Below are 17675 nucleotides of genomic sequence, written 5' to 3'. Positions count from 1 at the left end.
TTATTTCTGATAGTTTAATGTTCTGTGGTACAGCGAGTGCCAGTACTGATTAAGCAAACAAACAGGAGCACTGCAGATTGAAGCCCTCTCTTCCCACCAAGACTGTTCAAGAAGTGCCTCCTGCATTCTGCCAGATTGGGATGCTCTCACCCTTGAGAAAAGCATCCAGTTTTCACCAGAGACAGAGTTCAGGCTGCCTGCTTCTCAGATTTCTGATCTTTCAATAAAAGGAAATGTATCCAATCAAATGCTGATGCTTTAACAGGGTCCGTCCGTAGTTGCCTCAAAATCGTTCCATAAACTCCATTGTGCTAGGTACTCAGAGGATGCTCTCGTTTCTGGAGTATGAAATGGGTCACTACACTACTGAGCTTCTTGAACTTCAAGTGTTCTATTTACAGGATTAGGAACAGTGTCTTCTTCCTTCAGTACAATGGATATACTCCTGCACCTTCTGCCTCCTTCCAGGCTGAATGGAGTTTTATGCAGTAGAGAAAATGTCTTCAAGCTTCCCACAGCTTTCTCTAGAACACAGGAGAATCACAGAAAGTACAAGGTCCTTGCAATAACCTCTTGATCCATTCAGGATCTGCAAATAAGAAAACAAGTGGTTTAAAGCCTGAGTTACACAGAAGAGAGATCACAATGATGGATGAATATTTTGCTTCACATCCTTTAGCTGGACCAAACTTCTACTACAAAAAGCTCTGAAACTATGTTTTGAAATGTACATCTGACAAGATTCACTGAAGATTTAGGATGAACCCAACTCCACTAATATTAATGAATTTAAAATACTGATTTAAATGTCACTTCAGCAGAAAGAGACAAAGTTAAGGCTTTCCACATCACACTATAGCTTGCGTAGGTATTGCAGCTTGTCTTTACACACAAACAAATCTGCCATACACAGACAAAATGGGTAGAGTTTAAGGACAATTTTCTGCTATAACTTAGTGACCTTGTTTTTGTGAGTTGAAATTAGATCTCTGAATTACTGCAGTATTTAGTCTTCCATATGTAAAATGAAGCCAGCAACCCTTTCTCCAGCATTTTAGATCCATTTGTATTGTCTAATTCTCATTGATACTGGATCAGCTACAAGTTCTGGGAAGGGAATACACATGCCAGTAGAATAAAACTTCCATTGAGATCACATCAGTTCTGCAGAAAAGTGCACTGGAAAACCAGATAAGATCATATCCTCCCTGAAGAACAACACTACAAAAAAACCTTAACGAACTGAGGTTTAATATTGTGCCATCAAACACAGTAGACACATTTTAAAATGTTAAAAATGTGGACATATAAAAACACTTATTTCAAAGAACTATAAGGCATCAGCTGCAATTCAAAACAAGTTACTGCAGAATTTCTGTCTTTTTAGATATAGGAAAAGTATGGAAGTGCAAAATCAAAAGACCTGCTCCTTCACTTTGATTACATTGTCTAAACAAGATGTAATTATCACATTTCAGAGCATAAGCCTGCAAGATGCCAAGATATTTCTAAGCTTGTGCTGGGAAAACTCACCTTTCGGTGAAATCAATGGTGCTCAGCATTTTGTAGGATTGGGCTTGCAATTTGTACATGTAAAGAAATCTAATTAAATTAGTATGAATTGTCTATCTGCTGTAACACTCTAGCACGGACTGCGTATGTACTTGGCTCATATTAAAATGCAAAACATTTACACATTACTTTCTCTAATTACTATATTCTAATTAGAGCTTTAAAACTGTGACAGACTACAGCCAAACATCATGAAGAGTAGAATGTTACTACTCCACTTGATAGCTGTCTGAAATAACAGTGAGTCACTGAGCCTGATCCATGTCATTATACAGATGACAAAGCACTCGGTGAGAAAATGCAATCTTGCCCTTTCAAGCCATGGAAGTAGCTCACCTTCTGGGGTTGGATGCCGTGCAATGCTGTCATGAAGCAGACACCTTCTGTATACCAAACTCTGGCAGGACTGGTAGGTTAAAAAGCACCTGAAAGGTGGCAAATTGCATCATCAAACAGAAGTTTCTAATTGTATGCTTTATGACAGAGGGACAAATTCTGCTCTCCGCTAACAGCTGTGCTTCTGTCAGGCTGTGTAAGAGCAGCATTTGGCCCAATATCACTGATTACATCATATCAAAACCAGCAACTTTAAGAAATATGAGTTAGCATTAAAATATAAACATATTTCAGGTCTAACTTAATTAGCCAAATTATGTAGGCTAGCATGAACTAATTAACACTGCCTTGTAATAATATACATGTACAAGAGGTCAGAGGGTAAGGGAGGGAAGTATTTCCACTATTTGCTTTACAATTTTAACCAGAATACACCTGAAGAGATGAAGATTTTCAGAGCTATTTAATGGACAGAGTCACTGAATAGCAATCACCATGATTTAAAGATGCATGCAGATTTTCTGTACTATCTTAAGGGCTTACAACACTTGGAAAGGTCAAGGGACTCTTCCAGACAGTGGATTCTGTTAGCATCAGAATAATGAATTCACACCAATGGCTGTGGCCAAACCTCTTCAGCAGAGGCGGGCAAACTTTTTGGCCTGAGGGCCACATCGGGTTTCTGAAATTGTCTGGAGAGCCGGTTAGAGGAGGCTGTGCCTCCCCAATCAGCCAGGCATGGCATCGCCCCCTATCTAACCTCCCCCCCCCCTTCTCGCCCCCGACAGCCCCCCCCCGGGACTCCTGCCCTATCCAACGCCCCCGTCCCCTGCCCGCCCCCCGCTGCCCCATCCAAACTCCCCTCTCCTTCCTGACTGCCCCCCCCAGGACTCCTGCCCCCATTCAAGCCCCCTGTTCCCGACCCCATCCACACCCCCGCCCCCTGACCACCACCCTGAACTCCCCTACCCTCTGTCCAGCCCCCCTGCTCCCTGCCCCCTTACTGTGCTGCCTGGAGCACCAGTGGCTGGCGGCGCTATAGCCACGCCACCCAGAGCACCAGGACAGGCAGCCATGCCCCCCGGCTGGAGCCAGCCACGGCCGTGGCTCTGCAGCTGTGCTGCCCAGCAAGAGCTTGCAGTCCCGCCGCCCAGAGCACTGTGCCGGTGGCACAGGGAGCTGAGGCTGCAGGGGAGGGACTGGGGGCTAGCCTCCCGGGCTAGGAGGGTCCCGCGGGCCAGATGTGGCCCATGGGCTGTAGTTTGCCCACCTCTGCTCTACAGACAACCCCTATTAAATATCCAATTTCTTGGTCTTCGGTGTTAAAAGCTTTGTGAGGATTTTGCACTCTGGTCATTCTGAAATAATGTTAAAGTAACTCTGGGCCTGCACATTAACTGGTTTCATTAAGACCTAATCAGCTGACAGATTTGATTTTGGCAACCAAGTAATTGGAGATAAAGGGCATAAATAGCCAGAAATGCACAAAATGTATTTCCATACAGACTTTTTCCTCTTTCATCCTCCCATCCGAAAAGCTATAAGCCATTTGATTTCTTATTTTCCTTTGGGGGTGGGGAAAGGAGGAGAAGAGAAACAAAGGATGAATTACGAGCACTGAAGCATTAGTTTTGAAAATAAAACAATATTCAAAAGAATATAAATAAGGTCAAATTTAGTCCTACATCCCTCCCTCTAAAATATCCCTTAGATCTTCCTCACTCTTACAAAGAGAGAGTACCAGACACCTTGTCTGCTTCCTCGCTTTCCTTTTCACAGCATGGACAACATGCTCCATGCCATTAACTCATTCACAATATGAGACTATATTTTACATTAGCTACTGAAATGCCTTCGGCTCATCCAAAACAGAGCAGAGAATCAAAGCAAAAGCTCCTTAACACCTTACCTGAGCCAAATGTGGCCGTTGGAGCAGACCGCCTGTTTGCGATCTGTGAATGGCAGGATCTCTTTACACAAGCTGCAGTGCTCTGGGAAAGTCTGTTTGTTCATTTTCTTTAAGATATGTCCAATCAGCACCTGGGAACACACGGCAGTCAGCAGTGTTTATGGGAAAAGACACTGCCTGTTGAAAGGTGGAGAATCTCATGGGATGGCGTGATTTCAGAAGAAAATACAAGATGCAAAAATCCAGTCCACTCAACTGAATTCAAATGAAAGAAAATGCAACTCAAATACATAGTGCGGTAGTAGAGATGGATTGATTTGCTCTTCTCCACAGGCTAATCATGCAATCTGATAGATTTAATTGCCTAACCCCACACATCACTGAAAGGAATACAGAATTTGTTTGAAAATAACCAGGATTTTTGGTACTTACGCTAATGGTGACTGAAAAGAAAGCAACTTGCACTTGAGATCCATATATTACACCACATTAGAGATCAAGGACACTGCACAATTATTTTTTTAAAATAGTCCTATGGCTATGACAATGGAGGAGTTTAAAGTTCTGTTAATTATTTATGAATCTGATGAGTTTGTTTTAGCAATCACTATCAAATACAATATACACAGCTGTTCCACTGAAAGCCTAAGTATTCAGTCAAATGTATTACCAGTCTTGTCATTTATCATTTACCTTTGACATTTCAACTGATACAAGCCATATCCCTAAGTTATACTGAAGAAATATTTTAGGAAGTTACAGCAGTCATGACTGACAGAGGTTCATAACAAAATTCAAGAGTTATATATATTTTTAAATACCAGAAAAAGAAACTCTATTCTGTCTACAAGGTGTGAAGGGCAACCTCTCTCTCTCTCAGGCTTTCAATTCATAGTAATTTGAGGATGCCAGTAGAACATAGCTGTGTTGACAGAATACTTTGCCAATGAATTACTAAAGGCCACTCAGAATCTTCAGCTGGCACACACTGTTCTGGGCTGCTTGTTTACCCCAGTATTGGAAATTGCACTGGTTTCCTACTTGTTTCCAGATGCAATTAAAGGGGTTGATTTTGATCTTTAAAGCCTAAATGATGCAAAGCTTCAGTTACTAGAAAAAAGTGCACCTCTCTGTGCAGAACTGTAGGGATCATCTGACACCTTCTTACTCAGTCCCTAAGGGTATGTCTACACTGCAAAGAAAAACCCGTGGGTGGCTTGTACCAGCTGACTCAGGCTTGGGTTGCAGAGCTGTTCCATTGCAGTGTAGACTTCTGGGCTCGGGCTGCAGCCTGAGCTCTGGGAACCTCCCACCTCCAGCCCAAACCTAGAAATCTACATTGCAATGAAACAGCCCCACAGCCCAAGCACGGCAGGCCTGAGTCCCCACGGGTTTTTCTTTGCAGTGTAGACATACTCTACATCTGAACATCTGGTGGCAGACCATTCTCAGTAGAGGGTCTCTTGCCTCCCTTCTTGGTCTGATACAGCACACTTTTGTTAACTTCATTACCCAGCACAAGGAACATAGTTCAGGAAAAAGCATTAGTGACCAGAGTTAGTTGTGATGGGTATTTTTGTTTTCAGGATTGGTGATGGATGGTGATGTTACTCTTGTATTTAAGTTTTACTGCAGAAGGGAGAATTGTAAATTTGGGGCATGTTCTTGTTAGTGCTTGGATGCAACATCATATTCAGTTATGTTTATTTGAATATATTTAGAACATAAATGTGCCCAGAGGTTCAGGCAATGGATACATGTTTTATAAATCAAATTTTAAATTATGTCTTTAAGATACTTCAAGTCAATTGGATTTGTTTTCCATTTACATAATTTTTTGAAACACGGATTGACTTTTACAATGTTTTATTTTGTCAATTTTGAAGAATCTCAAACTTGATGCTTTCCTTGATTTCACAAGAGCACTAAGGGAAGTGAGTTTAAAATAAGCCAAATTTATTATTTAAAATGAACAGTGACAATGTTTTACATAAAACATTTGTACTCAAGAGAAAACATGACTGAAGTCTGTTGAAGAATTAAAATTTTGAAGATGTAATACAATTGATTTTGGAGGAAAAGGCCTCCTCCATTTTAGTGTAAATAGATGAAGTGATAGATAATCCTAATCACAGGGGGGAAAAAACAAGGATGTCCCCCCTTCTACCACCACATTCTTTCAGCTCACTTAAGTTATTGTGAAAGTGATTACAGGTCTGTCTTCCTCCCCAATTTAATCATACCAGCAGAAATTTAAACACGGGTTTGTTCTTTACTATGCCTGACCCAAATTCTAAGGTGTGTATTCAGATTTCCCAAACCCAGCACCACCCACCATCCACAGTTGGAAGGGCAGGCAACTAATCTCCAAAACAGATACAAGTCACTTTACAAGCAACCCTCCACCTTCTGCCCCCAAGATAGTAAAGCTGAGAATGAAGAAACCAGGACATTTTGTAGCTTGAATGCCCAGAAATATACATGTGCACTTACTCGTGCTGTTCTGTCATCATAGCCTTCATCAGACATTAAGAAATCACAGACTCCTCTGGTAGGAATGCTGGTGTTCTCTGTAATCCATGTATGCAAGTAAACTTCTCCCAACACCCGCTTCATGTGTTCCCGTGTCAAGTGCATTTCTACTGCTTCAATTCGTGCCTGTATTTCAAGGAGCTTCTCTTCCATTGGCTCATGTCCTCCTACGTCACTTGAGTGGGCAAGAGTGTCATCTGCTGGGTCATCTGGGTCTGTTCCTTTGCTCACTTCACACAAACTCTGCTTGCTGGCCTGTTTCGAAGTTCCCTCTTCTTGATGATCATCCTCAGTACTGCCCATTCCAGGGGAATCCGATATTAATACTTTTGTGTCCTCATGCGAAGGCCTCCACATCACCTCAGAGGGCGTTTTCTGCATTGACTGGTACAAAATTCTCAAAAGGAATAGCTTAAAACGCCAAAAGTAAGTGGATCCACAGCTCTCAATCTTTTTATCCAAGGCTTCTTGTAAGAATTGAGGGATATGCTTATCCTTCAAAATCTTCCAGCGCACAAGGTCTGTCAGATCCACTTGTCTAAAAAGATTTTGCACAGAAGACTCCAAGAGCTGAGCAGCTGCCTCCTCAAATGTTTTGAGAGTTACAAACTGAACTTGATAGTTTTTGTTTACAGGGTGAAGGCCATTGGTCATGCCCTCTGTTGTAATAACTGCTAGGTATGCGCCACAGGGGCTTACAGCTATCCCGTGAGTCCGCACAGAGCCAAACACTTCAGACAGCTTAATAAGCTGATGCTCAAACTTTAATGCAACATCTGTGAAGATGGGAATGAGTTGCCTTACCTTTCCGTCACTTGAGCATGTGTATACTGTGCCATTCTGTTTATCCGCAGTCATGGATACAATTGGTAAAGAGTGAAGCCCTGTCACATGGGAATTATGGACATTCAGACCTGCTTTGGATATCAAGAGAAGACACCAAAACACATAAGACCCTCTTGCAGCCACCACTAAGCTACAGCTACATTTCTGGTAAGGATGGTAGAGAGGAATACATTTGATACTGTGTACTGGCAACTGGTCCATTTCTTGCCATAAGACAACAGGTTGCCTGAGTGTGAAGTAGCCTTTAACTGCTTTTAAGTTGACAGGAAGGATTTTAACCGGTCCAAAAGCACTCCCTACAATGAGTCCACTCATCTTTCGGTTGTTGTGTTCGTATTCCCACCAAGACAAGACGCTAGGGGAATTTATTCCTGACTCTATGGTATTGCAAGAAGTGATGGATTCCTTACCCACAAAAGGAAGCTGAAATTGCCAAGCAGCAATGTTTCCGTTTTCAAAGAGTACGGCTAGGAGCACACTGCCAACATCTCGGCATTCATTGTTGTGTTTCACCTGCTGGGTGGTGCAGATACCTGACCACTCCATACGGACTGGAGTCTGCATGCTATGTCGTCTCTGAAATTCTGCAAAGTCCCCTAGTTCTCCTCTGGGGGTCTCAACCTTAGAAAGTTTGTAACTGGTTTCATACAGACGCTCCCCATACATTTCTGTCAGATCAACCAGCTGCACCCACTGTAGTCTGTTGAGATTAGCATGGATGGTTAATCGATTGTCCATAGTTAGAGCTGCTAGAAGGCATCTTCCATTAGCATCACAGCCCAGCGGAGACCAGCTGGAATATTTGAATCCTCGCATAGGTGGTAGTGACTTTCCTTCAGGGTTGAATACTCTATCTAGCATAAAGGTTTGACTAACAGTTGGATCCTTAGAGTTTGCAAACTTTTCCTTACATTCTGCAACCTCCTTTTTTGAACCAACCTGAAACAGAATAAGTACTATTAAAACACAATTTTATAAAAACATTTCCTAAAGCAGTATTTTAGTTGTACTAGAACAGAAAAATATTAATTTAATAATTTTATATGCTATGTCCAATACAGGAGAGAGAAAGGAGAGAAGGATTTTAGCTTCCATTAAAATCAATGGAAGACACGGCTGAAAGTCTGGCCCCTACTTTGAGCAAACTTAAAATGTGAACTTCAGCATGTGTGTCCAGCAGTTGAAAGGTACACACACCACTAAAGTAAAGCACTCCCTCATACTGGTCAAAAGAGGAAAACCCAACTGCAAATATGTAATTTCTGCTACACTAATCATGGCCTCTTACACTTCCAAAAACAAACAAAAACCTGAAAAGCAGCACGTAGTAATACACTCAGTTATTGTCAAAGTTTTTAAATATCATGACAGGTTTCAGAGTAGCAGCCGTGTTAGTCTGTATCCGCAAAAAGAAGAACAGGAGTACTTGTGGCACCTTAGAGACTAACAAATTTATTAGAGCATAAGCTTTCGTGGACTACAGCCCACTTCATATGCATCCGAAGAAGTGGGCTGTAGTCCACGAAAGCTTATGCTCTAATAAATTTGTTAGTCTCTAAGGTGCCACAAGTACTCCTGTTCTTCTTTTTAAATATCATGAGTATGGATACAAGAAATTTACAAATAGCTACTTCCTCAACCAACAATAGCCCCAAATTTTGAATATTCTTGTGAAATAGCATCTTCACACTCTGTATATTCTATTAAAGAGACACACTAGAAAATAGAATCAAACCAATCAGTTTATGATCAAAAACTCCGCACACGACTCTGTGCAGGTTAAACAACTTGTTACAATATTGCTTCCATAAACTTTCTTACTATAGCCCTCCCCTCGACAGTCTATTCTCTCTCTACAAATTACAATGAAGCCTCCAAACTCACTTAATCCTGTGCATCATCTAAACCGGTTTATGGGAAGGACACATACATAATTCTTGATCACATGCAAAGATTTACAATGACTGTCACTTTTGGATTGGAAGGGTCATAGTCTTAGCTTACAGGGCATGTTAACTTATGAGTTATTGCCTTTCTCCAGTGTACTGAGCCAGGATTACACATATATTAAGTATCAGAGGAGTACAACCTAAAATGTTCTAGTATTGCAGAGGAGCAGGAAATTGGGAGTCCTCATATGACATCAGAACTGTTCCAGGCTGAAACAGGCCCGGTAAGGCTGTGCTTACAATTTTCTATCAATCTGAATTATGAAGCCAAAAGATGCAAGTAAAACTCTTACTTCAAAAATATCCTCTTTATCCCTTCCCCCAATGTGCATGTATTTGGCTTTTAGTAAGTTTAGAATTAAGCTTTGAGACATCTTTTAAAAATTGCCAACTGTAACTGCATTTTGTGATTGTAAATTTCTCCTTTTTATTTGCAATGAGAACATAAAAATATTGACAAGTTCCCAAAACTGGAGTCTTCTGTTTATCCACAGAACAGATAAAGCAAAGGTGCAAGCTTCTTCAATCCTAGGGACAGATGGAGAGTTCACTCCTCTTATCCTTTTTAACTCTTGTTTCTGTGGTGGAAGAGGCAACAGTGTGTTGTGAGCCAGGAACACCAGCCCATAAACTAAGACAACTTCCAATGAGATAACTGGTTATGTCTTTGTCACGACTATCCCTTCAGCACATTTGAACTGATTGAAATGCTTTGATATTTTGAGCTATCTAATTTAATATTTCTAAACTTACTCCTATTGGTACCATGTTGCTAAATGTGATACTGGCAGTGTGGAAGATCTTAGAACAGAGTATGAGTATTTCATATCTGTATCTCTCAGACACACTCAATCAGGATTGGGGTCCCTCTGTGCTAGGTCCTATATAAAACAGATACAGTCCCTGGCTAAGAGATCTTACAGTCTAAGAAACCTACATTAATAACAACAACTGAAGTTTACTCACTGTCAATCTGCAACAACAACCACCCTGAGTTTTACAATCCATGTCTTTTCCATTTAAGTTTAACCCAGTTAGTCAAATGAGGGTTTTAAAAAGCCATTTAAGGGTTTGTTCACTTTATGGAAGTTTGCACCACTGAAGATGCACTGCATCGGTGCAACTTACCTCAGTTTGAAACTGCTGCAAATATTGGGGCAGTGCATCTTTACTGGGGGAGATCTGCACTTGTGTAGCTACACTGGTGCAAAAATCCATAATGTAGACAAGCCCTAAAATCAGCCAACGATTTCAGGCTTAAATCTTTATATGCTAGCCGTCAGCAAAAACAGGTTCAATGGACTCTTCGGTCATGCAGATATAAACACAGTTAGGACACACATACTATATTAAAAATAGTTTCAGTCAGCAAATAGCATACAATATAGGAGACTGCAATGAGACCAAACCGCAGTTTATACATCCACCCCACCAAATCCCAAAATAACATATCTGATATTAGTGTCATATTAGAGAGACAAGGTTGGCGAGGTAATATTTTTTGGGGACCAATGTCTGTTGGTGAAAGAGACCAGCTTTTGAGCTTACATTAGGCTCTTCTTAAAGTCTGGGAAAGGTACTAAGAATGTCACAGGTACAAGGTAGAACAGATTATTCAGCATAAGTACGTAGTTAACACATACCCTAAATTTAAGAGATCATTCAAGGTGAAGTGGCCCATTAACACCTTTGCAGTCAAAGAACAAAAAAGGGGGGTTGGTGAGTTACAAATTGTTGTAATGTATCGGGGGTAGCCCTGTTAGTCTGTATCCACAAAAACAACAAGGAGTCCGGTGGCACCTTAAAGACTAACAGATTTATTTGGGCATAAGCTTTCATGGGTAAAAAACCTCACTTCAGCAGTGTGTCTGTTCAGTGCATGATTTTAGTGTCTAGCAAAGTTTGAATTTAAGCTCCCAGACTTGTTTTTGGAAGGTGTTGGGGATGAGGAGTGATTGTTTTATACAACATGTATGCTCGGAGGTGATGGGGCATTTTTGTGTGTTATCATTTTCCTATGTGAGTTCATTTGAGAACATCTGGATTGTCTGGTTTCACCCATATAGTTGCTATTGAGGCATTTAGTGCACTGGATGAAGTAAACTTATTAGTGTCACATATCTGTTTGGTACATTCTTCCCCACTGCACTTCTAAATGACAATGCATTTTGCTTAAATAATCAATATTAAAATGTTTTAGTTTTCTTTTAAAGAAGAAGTGGCTCTGAAAATAAAGAATTAGGAAGGCTCAGGATATAACCAAGGTAAATGTTTTTATTTAAATAAGTATTTACATAAATAATCAATACTCTTCTAGTTAAACAAGTACTAGAGTAGAATGGAAGCTGATTTGCAGTCTCATACAAGACTGACACCAGCAAGAGTGTCAGTAAAACTTAGCTGTAATTACAGTCTTTTTCAGATGCATGCTAGTTGCACACTGAAAGTGGGCTGTAGTCCACGAAAGCTTATGCTCTAATAAATTTGTTAGTCTCTAAGGTGCCACAAGTACTCCTGTTCTTGTTACTGAAACTGAAATAATTTCACTTGGACACTCCTAAGCTAAGCACAGGTGTAGTTTTCGTTTATGCTTTAGTGCCTCGAACTTTTTTCAAGAGTTAGAAAGTCAAGTCTTTGCCTAGCCTACTTTACAAGTATACTTTAAAACTGAAAAAGCTTTAGGAAGTCTAATTTACTTATTATTATTATTATTAATGTTTTTTTTTTTTACTTTCTGTATTTAGTTCCTCTTAGGAAAGGAAAACAGATTAGAAGTTTTACTTTCTGGTTTTCATGTACTAGGAATAATGCTTTAATAGTGGTATAAACAAACTACAGGGAAATTTTAAAATCCAAAATAAAGTTTAACTTTTGCAAATTCTGTTTTAGTTTTCTTTTAAAGAAGAAGTGGCTCTGAAAATAAAGAATTAGGAAGGCTCAGGATATAACCAAGGTAAATGTTTTTATTTAAATAAGTATTTACATTTAAAGTACTATCCTGTATTACACAGTACACCAAGAACACACTGAAATGTGCCCTACACAAAATGAAAGTAGAAGAAAAAGGACATTGAGTACCTTTCCCAGACATGAAGACAAGCTCAGTGGAAGCTTGGAAGCTTCTCTCTTTCACCAACAGAAATTGGTCCAATAAAATATATTACCTCACCCACCTTCTCTCTCTAGTATAGGCAAAGATGCAGTTAGTCTACTCTAGGAGCTGTTCCAAGAAGCAAACAGAAAGCAACAACCTTTTTTAAAAAGTAACATTTAGAATGAACATTCTCCATACTATTTTTTGCATGGCCCTGATTGTGAACCAGCTATTCATAGATGGACTCAGCGAATATACAGGCAATAATTTGTATTGTCACATACAAATGGTGAGGCACAGCTCAGTGGTTTGAGCATTGACCTACTAAACCCAAGGTTGTGAGTTCAATCCTTGAGGGGGCCATTTAAGGATCTGGGGCAAAAATCTGTCAGGGACGGTATTGGGGACTGGACTCGACCTTTCAAGGTCCCTTCCAGTTGTATGAGCTAGGTACATCTCCATTTAAAAAAAAAAAAAAAAAAAAAAGTCCAGACAAAAACCTGTTCTTGCGTTTGTGTACAAGGGATATTTATCTGGTGTGTCCTATACAACGGCTGTGCTCATGGATTAAGAAATTATCTCCTAAAGTTTATCCCAGGCTAAATAATTCGTTGTCCAGTAATTAATCCTTATCTGGATTAGCCTGGATCTGAGGAACAGTGGAGGTGGAGTCAGAGTGAGAAAAACTCCACTAGTAAACAAAGCCACATGTACCTCCAACACAGGGCACCCTCAGACAATAGCAGCAGCTGTGGAAACGGGACTGGACTAGCGCTCCCTTGGGTGATGGAGCCGGGAGTGGGGCAGCCTTGGGGGGGAAGGTGGGTGTCACATCGCTGTGAATAGTCAGTGGCGTGGCCATGGGCAGGTCCAAGGGGCCTCCCTCAGGAGGCAGCTCCTGCCTCACATTTGGGGGGACGGCTGGAAAAGGCGATGGGCAAAGCCCCGAACGAGAGCGCAGGGGACCGGGAGAAGACCAGGATGACCGTGGGGAGGGAGCGGCGCTCAACCCTGCAGCCCCCAGCGGGGAGAGGGGCCCAGTCTCGCCCCGGTCCATCCCCCCCGGTCCATCCCCAGGGCAGAAGAGGAGGGTCCCCAGTCTCTCACCTTGAGCAGGCAGCCCGCGGCGGGCGCGGGCACGGCCGTGCGGTGGATGACCAGCTCCTGCCCGCCGCTGTGAATGTCGCTGAGCTGCTCCAGCACGGCGATGCTCCGGGCCGTGCTCACCGACACCCGGTGGTCCTCAGACCAGGCCAGCGGCTCCAGCCCGCTCACGCCGTGCTGCAGCCGCACGGCCGGCTCCCTCCGCACCGCCGTCAGCCGGAACCCCGCGCTCGGCCCCGCTGACACCGCCTCCTCTGCCGGCGACTCGGGGCCCGCTGGTGGCTCTTCCCCTCCCGAGGACAGCGCAGGACTCCCCCCACTTCCAGCTGCCGCCGCCGCCGCCGCCATCTTGCCGCCGCCTCACACAAGCCGCTCGCAGCGCACCGCGCATGCGCCGCGCCCAGCGAGACCGCGACCATAAAGGACCCATGCCTGGCTTGGGTTAGGGGTGGCTTACCCGCTGCCTGAATAAAATCCCTTCCTTCCAGCAATGGATGAGAGCAATAACTAGAGTGGGTAGAATCTAGAGTCACGATCATAGTGCATGAGGGAGAGTGGTATTATCCATAATAGTGTTCAATAACGATGTTGCATGGGGGCTACAATTATAATAACCCACAACAATACTTATTAATATTGCATGTGAACTAAAAGTATATTACCCTGTAATAACAATCATCCAAAATGATGCCGGGAAGAATTTACAATAATGTCAACAAGTGTTATGACATGATGGCAGAGATTTAATGAATAATCATAGAATCATAGAACTGGAAGGGACTGTGAGAGGTCATCTAGTCCAGTCCCCTGCAATAATAATAATACAATGCAGCTGTATACTAAATAATATTACTATATTCTACATATTACATTGACGGTAATTACTGTTATTACATGGAAAATGTGACATTGTAATCTTCTCGAGGCAGAGTCTTTTTGTTATGTGTTTGTGCTGCACCCAGCACAGTAGAGCCCTGCTCTATGAGTGGAGCGCTTGGGTACAAGACCAATAAAATAAATAATAATAAAACTAAAACACTATGTTCTCACTGAACCCAAGTGAAATCCAAATTAAAAGGCTTGCCTGTGGAAACTATGCGGGATTTGTAACAGTTGAATCCTCAGCCCCTGGCAAACTCACAGCCCTTACGGCAACCTATAGGTCTGCGTAGTTACATGACCTGCTGCCCATCCTCACCAAAGATACTTGGTGGCCTTATGGATTTATGCTGTATGCCAACCCATTGTCCTGGGGATACTGAAAGCTGTACACATGGATATTTACAGTGATATGCATTTTAATTCTGAAATACATGGGATTGGGAGAGATTTGGGGAAGAGTAAAGTAGGAAAATGGCAAATATTTGGAATAGGGATTGTAAAGTAATTTTAAAGCTGCTTTCGTTGGAAAGAAGCATTTTGCTCTACAAATGTAAAAGCGATATTTTAAGAATCCCATTAATCATTTATTTTGCAAAAAAGAGAGACTCCCTTCACTTTTTCCCCCACTTTGAAAGCAGCCCAAGTAGGTGAGATTTTAAATGTCTTATTGGTACTGCAAAAAGAGAGAGAGAGATTTTAAACACTGCCCTTCAAATTAAATCCTTCCTCTCTCAGTAAGAATGTAGGAGCCTGAGCTGGTTGGCTCAAAATGTAATAATCTGTCCAGAGAAGTGCTTTTGCGATTTGCTGTTTAGGGGACTTTGCAAGACAGCTATGTTTGGGGTCCTCCTTCACTGAGCTGGGAGTGGGTAGCACATGTGGGGTCTGGTGTAGCTAGCTGCAGCTAAGTTAAACTCTGCCTTGGAGCTTCTAGTTCTCTGCAGTCGCATGGGTGTCTCTGTGGAGTAATGTCCTTCAGGGCTGTGGTTTTATTGCAGATAAAGGCCCCCCTCAAAAGCTGTGTATTAAGCCATGGAGACAGATGAGGGATTGATTCTCAACGTGAGTTCTCTGCCTTCCCCAGAGTCCCACCATTCTGCAGGACACAAGAGGTTCCGCAAGCCATTGCCCGGCAAGGACAAGTGGGTATGTTTAGTTCTTCATCCGAGTCTGATAAAAACAGAAAAAACTTTGACCAAACTATTCCAGAAAAGAATTAAACTGCAATATTGTAAACCTAAACTGCTTGGGCTTGTGCTCTGCAACAAGTCATTCCCTCTTGGGGTTTTGTTTTGTTTTGAAAGATTTGAAATGAGCATTAATTATAATTCAGTTCTTTGTAACTAGGTCTGCTGCACCCCGAATCCCTCCATCCTTAATATGGGTGATGGGATCTTGGCTCAGAGAATGGGGTAGTTCAGATAAGTGAGGTTTGAATCAGGGGTCACATGCGAATTCCCCCAAGGCCAGGTGGCTCAGCAAAATACATTAGGACTTTAGTGCTGGGTCTGAGTGGTATTTCATTGTTTAATTCTGCTGAGCTAACTAGCTTTGAGGAAGCTACAGTATTTGGGTGTCTACGGTCTGGGAGAAAAGAACATCAGAAGTAGACTTTGAAGTCTGATCTTAGAGGATCTTGCTGGTTCAGCTTCCACTGATTACTCAAAGATTTTGGTCTCCCTGGTATTTTTGGATAATTGAGGTTGCACTGTAGTTAAGGTTACATATGGACTTTCATGATGAATTTCTTTTTTTCAATCGCTTGTAACTTTCTCAGAAATTTTGCTTTTGGGTTTGAGTCTTTCTATATTTGGTCTCAGTCCAAAGGTGAATTTTATATTATTTGTTTGATTCTGTGAGATTCACTAATTGAATTTGAGCACATTTTGGAAGAATGTGTAAGATGTTGGACAACATTAAATAAGATAAATCAATGGAAGAAAGGACATGGAGGGGTAATAAAAAATATTCAAAGAGAAATTGATGTACTCAAGTGCTTAAGACTTCTGTTAGCCATCTATGACATAAGGGCCAGACCCTGAACTGGTGTAAATTGACACAGTTTCATTGATGTCACTAGCATTGCATTGATTTAGACCAGATAAGGAGCATGCCCTAAGAGTTTATGTTTTGTAAAGGCTGATATAATTGAAGAAAGACTGGCCGAACATCATAAAGGGTTTGAGAGGCATGTGCAGAGAGGGCTGGGAAGATTGCAAAATGAAATCAAGAACATGAAGGATAGGGAGAAAATATAAGGACGAGTAGAGAAAGAATAGAGGATTGCTCAGAGAGTTAAGGTGATCCAGAAAGTTTTCAATTACGTAGGCAAAACAACGTGACTGATGTAGGACATGCATGAGATGGTGAAGGACATTAAGGGTATGTCTATACTACCCACCGGATCAGCAGGTAGTGTTCGATGTATCGGGGATCGATTTATTGCGTCTTGTCTGGACACGATAAAATGATCCCCGAATCGATGCCCGTACTCCACCTCGGCAGGAGGAGTAAGTGGAGTTGACGGGGGAGCTGCGGCAGTCAACTCGCCGCCGTGAGGACGGCCAGGTTAGTCAAACTAAGATACTTTGAATTCAGCTATGCGAATAACGTAGCTGAAGTTGCGTATCTTAGTTCGAAACCCCCCCCCCAGTGTAGCCCAGGCCTTAGTGATGGAAGAAAGGTTTTTTTTTTGTTTGGTTTGGTTTTTGTTTTTTTAAATGGAGATATCCCATCTCCTAGAGCTGGAAGGGACCTTGAAAGGTCATCGAGTCCAGCCCCCTGCCTTCACTAGCAGGACCAAGTACTGATTTTGCCCCAGATCCCTAAGTGGTCCCCTCAAGGATTGAACTCACAACCCTGGGTTTAACAGCCAATGCTCAAACCACTGAGCTATCCCTCCCCCCAAGTTAAATTAATTGTGTGCCTCAGTATTGACAGAGGAATATGGGGTGAGCAAAAACATTTCTCAGAGGAAGCAGAAGGAATTTCAAAAGAAATCAAGATCACTATAGAGCCAGGAATAGAGAGATCAGAATACCTGAAGCCTGATGGAAGCACAGGTCAGAATCAAGGAGGGTTCATTCCAGTAAGAAAGAAAGAAAGAAAGAAAGAAAGAAAGAAAGAAAGAAAGAAAGAAAGAGGGGTGGAGGTCTGGCTTTAATCTGATCATGAGATTCGCACAGCAATTGATTTGGATGACATATATTTTAAGGAGGGTACTGTTCAGTTACTACAGAAAATGGATCAGATACTGTAGTAACGGGCCCCAAGATAAGAATTTAGATTATTACTATTTGTATTACAGTTTCTGCTCTGAAGAATGTGATCGGGTCCAGTTGCAAAATCAAACCCTGTTCTCTATACATGGGCATGAAGGTTCCAATAGGAAGAGATGCAACTCTCTAGGGCCTTAGGAAGGTTATAATATTGCATAGTTAATCCTTACATA

At 41.9% G+C, this 17675-nt stretch overlaps 2 protein-coding genes across 6 annotated transcripts in view; one reads left to right on the top strand and one right to left on the bottom strand.

The window, feature by feature from the left end:
• On the bottom strand, positions 1-13764 carry GTF3C4 (general transcription factor IIIC subunit 4). Of its 2 annotated transcripts, XM_024106055.3 has the most exons (6): positions 13346-13764; positions 6311-8134; positions 3818-3948; positions 3416-3473; positions 1909-1997; positions 1-589 (listed from the first exon to the last, which is right to left on the bottom strand). In XM_024106055.3, the coding sequence occupies exons 1-5, from the start codon at positions 13688-13690 to the stop codon at positions 1938-1940; spliced, it is 2418 nt and encodes an 805-aa protein (XP_023961823.2). In that variant the 5' UTR covers positions 13691-13764; the 3' UTR covers positions 1-589; positions 1909-1937. The 2 variants fall into 2 exon arrangements, with proteins under 2 accessions (XP_023961823.2, XP_005293535.2); XM_005293478.4 differs by lacking the exon at positions 3416-3473 and having other exon boundaries at positions 13346-13762.
• A 1294-nt stretch (positions 13765-15058) lies between these two features.
• DDX31 (DEAD-box helicase 31) overlaps positions 15059-17675 on the top strand; it is a 64697-nt gene continuing 62080 nt past the window's right edge. For 3 of the 4 annotated variants that reach the window (XM_065572628.1, XM_005293289.3, XM_065572627.1), the window contains exon 1: positions 15059-15370. In XM_065572628.1, the coding sequence (XP_065428700.1) occupies positions 15257-15370 (114 nt within the window). In that variant the 5' untranslated portion in view covers positions 15059-15256. The remainder of the gene's footprint in view (positions 15371-17675) is intronic. The other variant, XM_065572629.1, reaches the window with a different exon arrangement.

Source organism: Chrysemys picta, chromosome 18 (genome assembly GCF_011386835.1).
Source record: "Chrysemys picta bellii isolate R12L10 chromosome 18, ASM1138683v2, whole genome shotgun sequence".
Taxonomy (NCBI): Eukaryota; Metazoa; Chordata; order Testudines; family Emydidae; genus Chrysemys; species Chrysemys picta.
This window is presented reverse-complemented; position numbering and strand designations above follow the sequence as displayed.